Raw genomic sequence first — 9,646 nt, 5'->3', positions numbered from 1 at the left:
CTGGGAGGACAGTGGCTTCAAGGAGTCAAGTACACTGAGGCAGACTGTTTTCCTCCAGGGTCAGGAAATGTGCCCTTGCTCCAGCAAACGTGGGGACCACATCCTCTCCCCAGGAACCTGGACAGGCTTGGAGAGGGGAGTGGGCTGACCCCCAAGGCGAGCTTGTGGGAACGCCCCACGCTTCCTGCGGGTCTCCAGGTGCTCACAGCCTCCAGCCGCCAGGCTCTGAGGATTTCTCAGCCAGGACTTAGTTAGCAATTGCGTGGGGCCACAGGAAGTAGGGGTGGAGTTGTCCGGTCTGCACGAAGAAAGCGCACCCTGACACTAAAGAAAGGTGGTGGCAGAAGGTAAAACAGCAGGAGCCAGCGAGCGGGCACAGGCCAGGGAGCAGGTCCGAGCGCACGTGGGCTCAGGGCTGCAGCACGGGGCTGCCTGCAGGAGCGTGGGGAGGGGTGCAGGTGCCCCCGCAGGGGCTCACGCTGGGAAGGCGAGGGCCACACAGACGAGAGGGCAGTCCTGGAGGGCACCGGGGGCCACCAGGAGCCCGTCTTCATGTGGAGGCTGGAGGGGGTGAGCACACAGCCAGAGGAGGATGAGGCTGGGCGGTGGGCTCGGCGGAGAAGCTTCCGTGGCCCTGCGCTGGCTTCCTGCGCCTCTCGGTGCTGAGCAGCATCTGCTGAGGGGAGAGATCTGGAGAAGGCGCTGAGGTACAGCCCGTTTGCACGAGTTCTGCTCCGGGAGCGACAGACACGTTGGCCTGACATGTGTCAGCTGGAGATGGGAGAGCGCTTTCCATCCCAGGGTGTCAGGCAGGCTGCGCCAGACGCAGGCCATGGCGGACACGCCCCTGTGGGGCCAGCTGTCAGCGGGGCGGGCAGGAGAACCGTCCACGCGGCCCTGCGGGCTGACCTGCACCCCACCTCCCCGGGGCCTCCTCTTGACGTTCTCAGGCCACTCACAGGCCGGGTCCCCGCGGCAGGGCTGAGAGGACAGCGGGGTGCAGGACCCGGAGACTGGAACAGCTGTGCTGGGACAGAGGAGACGGCCACGGAGCAGCCTGACCAGCGTCCGCGGGAAAATCGGGAGAGGAGACGTGGACTGGAGAGTGTTTGGGGCCGGGGCCGGGGGGGGCGGGGGCTCACACTGGGAGCTTTTCTTTCTCCTGGAGAAGGGGAGGACAGTGCATCTGTCTAGTCCTGCTGCTGTGGCACGAAGAGGGGAGAATGTAGAAAGCGTAGCCAAGATTCCACATCCCAGTTTCAGGTCCTGCTGAATGTTCCCCGTGCTACATGATCAAATCAGAACAAACCCTGGTCTCCCATCAGGCCTGAGCCGCTGTCCCACCGCCTTGCCTGTCCTCCTCCACCGTGGTCCGTTTGTATCTACTCCAAAACGCTCCCCCACCCCCACCTTCACCCTCTGCAAACAGCTACGTGCCAAACAACAAATGACTGCATAGAGAAGATGTGGTATATATGCACGGGAATACTACTTAGCCAGATAAAAGGAAACACGAGAACAACCAACGAAATCTTGCCGTTTGGGGCTGGAGGGATTCTGCCAAGCCGTCTGAAGGGTCCTGCCACTGTCCCGAGCTGGCTGCTTAGGTCTCTCCACGAGAGGCTCCGCTCGTAGTTAGCAGCCCAGAGCCCAGAGCTGCAGTGTCCTTGGGTTTCCACCCTACACCTGCTGTGGCTGCCACTTTCTCTGCAGGCAGCCAGGCCGCTCACTCAACACGGGGGCAGCTGAGCTGGGGCATTCCTACCCAGTGTGTCTGTCTAGCCCGTGGGTGCTCCCCACTGGGCCGGCTGAGACCACTCCAGAGCTTCTCTGCCTTGTCTGAGGCTTCTTCATCTCCCTCCTCATCCCTGCGTCTAAAGCCCAAGCCTTTCCCTTGTCTAGGCATTCCAAGAGTCAGCCTCTCACCTGTAACTTGCCTGGTGCCTGCTGCTGCAGGAACCAAAGGGGCACTAACCTGCTCGAGGTCCTTCTAACTTCCTCCTGCCACTCCCCCCACCTCCCAGGGAGGTGTCAGGGAGGGTGTCGCTCTTAGCCAAGCACCAAGTTCTGTGCTAGCTGCAGCTGCTGCAAACAGATTACTCCTCTGTTTAGCGAGTTAAAACCGCCATTTCATTTTGCTCTCAGCGTTGTGCGTGAGATTTGACGGCCCCACCAAGGCGGTGGTTCCAGACAGTTCCAGACAGTTTCCACGGCTGTCTCCGCAAGACCCCGGTCTCAGGCTCCGGGCTGTCCCTTAGTGCCACCTGTGCCCTCTCTGTCTGCCCGCCCTCTCCTGCTGGAACCTCTCTTCCCAGCTTTTCCTATGTTTGTGACGAGTTGAATTTCTGGAATCAACCCCTATTCCCATGTTACAGGAGCTCTGTTTTTGCAACAGAAACTTGATGGCTACATTTTGGTTCTCTGCTGAAAAGTGACCTCATTGAAGGGCTTCCTGGTGGTCATGTGACAAAGCACCTTGACCCGCCACCCTGACTCTCCCGCACACTGTGTGCCTGTGTAGGTACGGAGTCCTTGGGCCCTTGAGGAACAGGGCAGTGGCCGTGTCCACAATTGCTCACGAGGATGCTCTGATGTTGCTTGGGGAAACTGAGCGTGATCAGAGCAACAGCCATGTTTCAGTAGCAAATGTGCAATATTTCACAGACAAAGAGGTACAGGTATTTAAAATATAGAGAAGGAAGCAGAGTTGAAAGACAAGAAAAGAATGGGGAGGAAGAAGGCGAAGACAAGCATGGAGAAGGGGAAAAGTGAGGATGGAAACAGGGAAGGAGAGGCAAGGAGGAAGAGGCAAGAAGGCAGAGCCCACCAGCCTCGGCCAGGACAGCCCATCTGAGACAAACCCAGGCACAGGCAGTGGCATTGTCCCCAGGGACAAGTGACGGCCCTGAGGCCAGAGCAGTGAGAGGACTGCTGGAGGTCTTCACGGCGTGATGGCGCTCGCATCCACACCCGTGGTATCTGATTCCCAAGCTCATTTTCTTGCCTCACACCACCCACAGCATCAGAGGAAGCAAACAGAGCAGAAGGAGAGAATGGAGGTGCTACAGAAAGTCATCTGAAAGCATTTCCAATTTGCTCTTTGACTGCTGAGTTTGTCTCATTTACTGAAGCACCAATTTAGTCATCAGGCTTTTTACCCAAGGCTTCAACTACCTGATACAAGGCAGGGCTGTGATTTATACTCAATGCTGTTATGTAATAGCTCTGTGATTTACTGAACATTTTCAGTAGCCATCACTTTACTACAGACCAATGATGAGTTATAGGACTTTTAAAGTACACCATTTAATTTCAAACTAGTTTTAATGACATTTCCATGCAAGGTAGGAGTTGAAGCGCAGGAGCCAAAAAACTGATGAGTAAGTAACTCTGTGTACCACCACAAGTGGTTTGCACACACACCAGCACTGAGAAAACTGGGTCACGGTCAATGCAACCTCCTGTTTCACATCAATGGAGGCACTTCCGGGTTATCCTCAAAGTCTGGATCGCCTTCGCTTGGCATGAGTTTGGGCTTTGATCGAACTCTCCTGGGTGGATATTGGTTCTCTTGAACAATGTTAGCCACATCAGGAAAGGAATGTGTGCTAGGATCGACTTCCAATCTCTCAATTTTCTTGCTCCTATAAAGGGGCAGGATAAAATGGATATATCATTTAAAATTAAATCTCAAGTAGAGGCAACTCACTCATGCATGTATACAGTAAATATCAACAAGCACTAATACTAATGGCTGGTGGTGCAAATAAGAGCCTGTCCCCAATTCCCATGGAGACTTCTAGGCTCAAGAGCCCAACCCCTGGAGAAAGGACATCTACAGAGATCTGTGGAGAGAGAAGTCTGCAGAGTTGGAGAGAAAGGATGTCTATAGAGTTCTGTGGAGAAAGAGGAAGTCTACAGAGTTCTGAGGAGAGAGGGGAAGTCTACAGGGCTCTTGGAGAGAGAGGAAGTTTACAGAGTACTCTGGAGAGAGGGGAAGTCAACAGTGTTCTGTGGAGAGAGAGGGGGTCTGCAGAGTTCTGTGGAGAGAGAGGAAATCCACAGGGTTCTTGGAGAGAGGGGAGGGGGTCTACAGAGTTCTATGGAGAGAGGGGAAGTCTACAAGGTTCTGTGGAGAGAGGGGAAGTCTACAGAGTTCTGTGGAGAGAGAGGGGAAGTCTACAGAGTTCTGTGGAGAGAGGGGGGGGTCTACAGAGTCCTGTGAGATTGTGCTAACACACAGGCTGCTTACTTCAGAATAATTTTTTTTTTTTTGATAACTGTAATGACACAGCTAGCCAAGCCAACAGCCAGAATCAATAATAGAATCACTGTAGGCAGATCTTACTCCTGAATGCAGCTAATCAGGATCCTGGCTCCTGCTGCTTTAGATAATCCAACCCACCAAGGGTCGGCAAGGGCACTGAGCCTACAAGTTTAGACACAAGACAAAGCTGAGCCCACCAATCTCCTTCCTGGAAAGCCTGTTCCTACAGCTAAACCCAGTAACCTCAGAGCAATAGCCAGAGCAAAACAGAACCAGGAAGAACCTTCACTGGCCAGTGATTCTCATTTGTACAGAAAGCTCTGGATAACACAGGCCACGGGGCTGTTTTCCTGGCAGCGTCTGTTCTATATGCTGGAGTTGCCTTTAGTAATCTGTATTGAGATAAAGTTCCTTCAGTGATTTTGATGGTCAGCTTGTTTTTGAATCACTGCCCCTTCAGCCTGTCACTGCTCAGACATTAGGAAGCGCCTCCCCACTCCACCCAAGTCGCCAAGTCTCCTGATACCATGTCATTGTACTGTGTAGAAAAGTGGCCACTGTCAGAAAAGTGGTCAATTGTCTCATGATGGGTCTGTTCTCCCTCTGAGACTGACATCCAGAAACAAAGATTTTGACTTTTTCATCTTGTATTCTTGGCAGGCAGCTCTACTGAATCAATACTTGTTGAATAAGTGGGGTACAAGTATGAAACTATTGCAGGATAATGGCATAACATAAGAAATGATCATGGTTGTAAAAAAAAAAAAAAACAGCAAAAAAAAAAAAAACAGCAGTCAATCTATTTCAGAAGCTCCAAACTGGCACCTCAGAACCAAACCATGTAACAGACACAGTGTGGTGGGGGAAGAGGTCCCATGTCCTTCAACTCCTTGCACCACAGCCCTCCCCCGCCACCACGTCCCACATTTCTGTAATCTGCTCATGCCCTGGAGGTGGTGGAGATTTTATATTCCGCTCTGTACTTTGACTACTATGCAGAAGAAAAACATACAGTATCAAGAGTTTACAGACATGCCTGGCAAAGACAGACCTTATGCAATAAACTGTGTAGGGGTCTTGCTGGTCCTGCAGGGTCTGGGGACAGAGGTCAAGGTCAGGAGCATGTCAGTGGGTTGTTTCAGGCAAGACACCCCTCCTTCACTAAGGGTGGGTCCCCAAGAGGAGTATAACTTGTCAATTATATCTTTCGTGGACCATGCCCTAGGTATGTCATCACATACCTAGGTCATCTAAGTTTTCTCCAATGTTTAATTATCTAGAAAATTCATGCTTTACTTTTGCGTTTAGGCCAATGATCCATTTTCAGTTAATTTTTGTGAAGTTTGTAAGGTCTGTCTAGATTCCCCCTTTCTTTGCATGTTTTTTTGCATGTTCAGTTTCCCCAGTGACATTTGTTGAAAGACTTTTTGCTCTGTTGTATGGCCTTTGCCTTTATTAAAGAGCAGTTGAACATATTCGTAAGGGCCTGTTTCTGGGTTCTTTATTCTGTCCCATTGATCTATGTGTCTGTTATTTCACCAACATCACACTGTCTTCGTGAAGAAGCTATTTCATTAATGTTTATATTCTGTTCTCATCTTTTCAGCTGGGTGTCCAGCACAGTGCTCTTTTTTCTGAGTGCTTTGCTCAGTTTTTTACTGTGACTGCCTCTCTTGTTTTAGAGAATAGTCTGGAAGGCTTCTCAGAAGACTGGCAGGAGCCTGGCCAGAGAACTTTGGACCAGATCCTCAGGAAACTGCCAATTCGGAACCACTTCAACCTGAATTCAAGGTGGAGGATTTTTAACCAGGAGCTGCTACAAACCTATGAAACTACCAATTTCAGTGGTCACTCAGTCCTCCTCTGTCCTACTAAACATCTTCCTCACAGCCCTGGGAGATAGACACTAACCTCTCACTCAGTTCTAATCCATGAACATGGAATAACTTTCCATTTTCGTGTGTCTAGCTCCATGTATTTTTTTTTAAAGATTTATTTATTTATGCATACAGAGCTGAGGTACAGGTCAGAGGTGCAGGGGCAATGAGAGGATTCACCAGAGACAGAGTGGGAAGCAGAACAGGCCAACTGACGAAGCACACTGCTGAGGGGAGCAGCGGGCGGGTCAGGAGAGTTCTGCCACACCATGTGGGTCACCTCTGCAGTGGGCGGGGACTGAACTCATGCTGAGGGGGCTTTACCTTCTTAGTGCTGTGCTTTAACCCACTGCACCACCAGGAAGGACCTCCATGTATTTTTTAAAACAATATCTTAGTTCACATTGTACAGATCTTTTGACTCCCTTATAAGTTTATTCCCAAGCATGTAATTCTCTTTGATGCAATTGGAAATGGAATTGCTTTCTGGATTTCTTTCTATTCTCATTTGTTGTTTGTATTTAGAATACAACGGAACTTTGTATATTGGTTTGTAGCCTGTGACTTCACTGCCTTGATTTATTATTCTAATGGCCTTTTAGTGGCATCTTTAGGACTTCCTGACTATATCATTAGGTTGCCTGCAAATAGTGATGGTTCTACATCTTCTTTGATAGTAGTGGTGAAAGTAGATTTTCTTAAAAAGATTGATGTATTTATGCTAGAAGAACTGGGGTACAGGCCGGAGGTGTGGGGAGTGAGAGGATTCACCAGAGACTGAGTGGGGAGCAGAACAGGCATATGCACTGAAATACATTGGTGCAAAGAGCAGCAGGTGAGACAGGAGAGGGCTGCTGTGCCACGTGGGTCAGCTCCCTGTCTGGGGATTGAACTTGTGCTGCAGTGGCTTCAGACAACTTCCTAGTGCTGCACTTTAACCTGATGGACCACAAGGGAGGGCCCAAAAGTAAGCATTCTTGTGTTGTAGCAGATCTTCCAGGGAAAGCATTTAGGTGTTCCTCATCGGGTATGATGCTGGCTGTGGGCCTGTCACATACGGCTTTTATTATGTTAGCGTATTGGTGGTGGGTGAGGTACTGTCATGTACACCTGAGGAGGACTGAGCCTGTGCTCCTAAGTCCTATGCAGCATTATAGCCAATGCTACATCAACCAACCAGGAATAGTGTTAAAAACAAACAAACAGTGAGTCTATTAAAAGGAAAGGGCACCCAGAGAAAGGAAGAAGGCAAAGCCAGGCATGGACCAAGTTTCACAACCCTGGTTCCACCACTTTACCAACTTTGTACTCCATCTCTTTGCACCTCAGTACATCGAGAAGAATAGGATTATCTTGCAGTTATTTTGAAGATGAAAGATAGATGTTAGTCAAAGCCGGGTCCCACCCTCAGTAAGTGCGTTCCCTTCACTGTGCAATGTCACAGGACTGCAGAGTTCACTGAGTCGCTATCTTTCCCCCAAATGTGACCCTATTAGCTCACAGAAGGAAACCGTAACCCAATTGGTCCCCCTCACTCTGTCTCCGCCATGTAAGGACAGTTCGCGCTGGCAGTGGGAGCACTGAGGGCGTGTGTGGCCTTCCCAGAGTCTTGCTGCAGGGAGACCTGTCTTCTCAAGCCAACGACAGGGCTCTCACCCCTGTGTGCAGCCTAAAGGCAGCTATTTGGTTAATGGAGTTACCAAGCCAGGGGCTGAGATAGTGTGGAAAATGAAGTTTGCCTACAATGACCACAAAGAGCTTTCACATAGACCTGTGATGAAAAGAATGGCCTTTCAAAAATACTAGGAGATCCCACCACGAGGGGTTTGCGAGGCACCGCTGACCTTCAGGTAATCACAGCGATGTTGGCTTCCTGGGGTCTGGACACCTGTGCTGCATGTGTCCACGGCCTGGCTTCCCAACCCTGTGTTTCCTCACAAATTAGATTCAGATTCTTTATATGTGTTGATGCTTCTGGGGGTTAATTATCACCGTGAATATTCATAATGGTCATAATTCCTGTGAATCTCTGTAAATTGCACGTGTATCTGAAATGGAAATCACTAAGCTGGGAAATATGGGTGCCAATTTTCAAGGTTATAAACAGCAACCGTTTTTTTTTCTTTTTTTTTTCAGAAAGAATTCAGCGCTGTACCTGTTGTTCAAACAAACCCCAGGCATGGTAATCTGAAAAACTTCAATAGTTAGATTTGCGTAATCACATGCCTGGTTGCTTGTATTATGCAAGACATAAATATAACTCTGCTCAGGTATTTTTATAATGATAATTCCAGTCTATACATTTGTAGCACAAAGATAGTTTGCCTTGGTTCAAAATAGACTTTTACCATCTGGTAAGACAATTAGACCAGTAGCAGGAAAGTCAAAAGGACTGGGATTCTCATTCTAAGGAGAAATGAGAAATACCGAAGGATTTGTCCAAAGTGCTCTAGAGGAGGTCCTTGCCTGTGGAAGATGGGGTTTCTTCTGAGAGTCTCCAGGGGGTAGAGCTGGAATCTTCAGTTAGAAATCAAAGAGAGCCCTCCCTGGTGGCGCAGCAGGTTGGAGCAGTGCACTGTGAAGCTAAGCTGTGGCAGCTTCAGTGTGAGTTCGATCCCTGCCCCAGAGGTGACCCACATGGAGCAGCAGACCCCTCCTGTCTCCCCGCTGCTCCCCTCAGCAGTGTATTTTGTCGATCTGCCTGATCTGCTCCCCACTCTGTCTCCGGTGAATCCTCTCACCACTCCTGCTCCTCTGGTCTGCACCCCAGTTCTGTAGGCATAAATACATAAAATCTTTAAAAAAGAAATCAGAGAGAGAGACATTCTGACACCCGAGGCACTGAGAATAGTGCCGTGAGGGAGAGGTCCCTGCTGGGTGCATGATGTAGGCTCGGGGAGTGGCGGCAGAATCAGAGTGGGGCTTCGTGGCTCTCACAGCTCTGAGTTTGGGATCTACCAGGTGACAGGTGGGTCAGTAAAGGGAGGGAGGGCGAACAGCTCTATGTTCTCACGTGCCAGGACATGAGCTTCAGACAACCTACTTCTTCCCTCCTCTCCCGACTGTAAACTGAGGATGACAGCGGTGAGGATTAAATGTCCCACACAGAACATGTGCTCAGTGCCTGTTCACTGCCTCTGGTGTTGACATCACCACTCATTAACACGATAAACTGGGCCCTGTACATACACAGAAATGTTTTTTAGCAATAAAAAGCCCTAGAGATCAAGAGTTCGGATTTAGCAATAAACACCGGTATTCGTCGCATGAATCCTTTTCAATTGCATCTTTTGGGAGGAGTCTTCCAGTCATCAAACAACAAGAGAACATCATCATACATCCCGGGACAGACCTGTTTGTTTGCTCTCTGCCGCTATCCAAGGTACTTTTCACAGACTTGGATGTGTGGTGGCCAGCTGTGATTATTTCTCCTACCTAAAATAAAAACACAACACCTGCTAAGTGGTGCAGTACTCTCTGATATATCTTCAAAAATATAATA

The 9,646-nt window shown here is 49.6% G+C and overlaps 1 protein-coding gene across 7 annotated transcripts in view; it reads right to left on the bottom strand.

The window, feature by feature from the left end:
• Positions 1–9,646, bottom strand: part of LRRC6 (leucine rich repeat containing 6) — a 109,410-nt gene that overhangs the window by 50,527 nt on the left and 49,237 nt on the right. For 3 of the 7 annotated variants that reach the window (XR_001145295.1, XR_001145296.1, XM_012722951.1), the window contains exon 11: positions 9,497–9,579. Coding sequence is in view for 5 of the 7 variants with exons in the window: in XM_012722951.1 (XP_012578405.1) it covers positions 9,497–9,579 (83 nt within the window). In the remaining 2 variants the exon portion in view is untranslated. Of the gene's footprint in view, positions 1–3,234; positions 3,645–9,496; positions 9,580–9,646 lie in introns of those variants that run through there. The other 4 variants (XM_012722949.1, XM_012722950.1, XM_012722952.1 and 1 more) reach the window with 3 other exon arrangements.

This window comes from Condylura cristata, unplaced genomic scaffold, assembly GCF_000260355.1.
Source record: "Condylura cristata isolate star-nosed mole 26May11 unplaced genomic scaffold, ConCri1.0 scaffold00009, whole genome shotgun sequence".
Classification (NCBI taxonomy): domain Eukaryota; kingdom Metazoa; phylum Chordata; class Mammalia; order Eulipotyphla; family Talpidae; genus Condylura; species Condylura cristata.
Note: the sequence above shows the minus strand (reverse complement) of the source record. Positions and strands in the feature narration are given on the sequence as shown.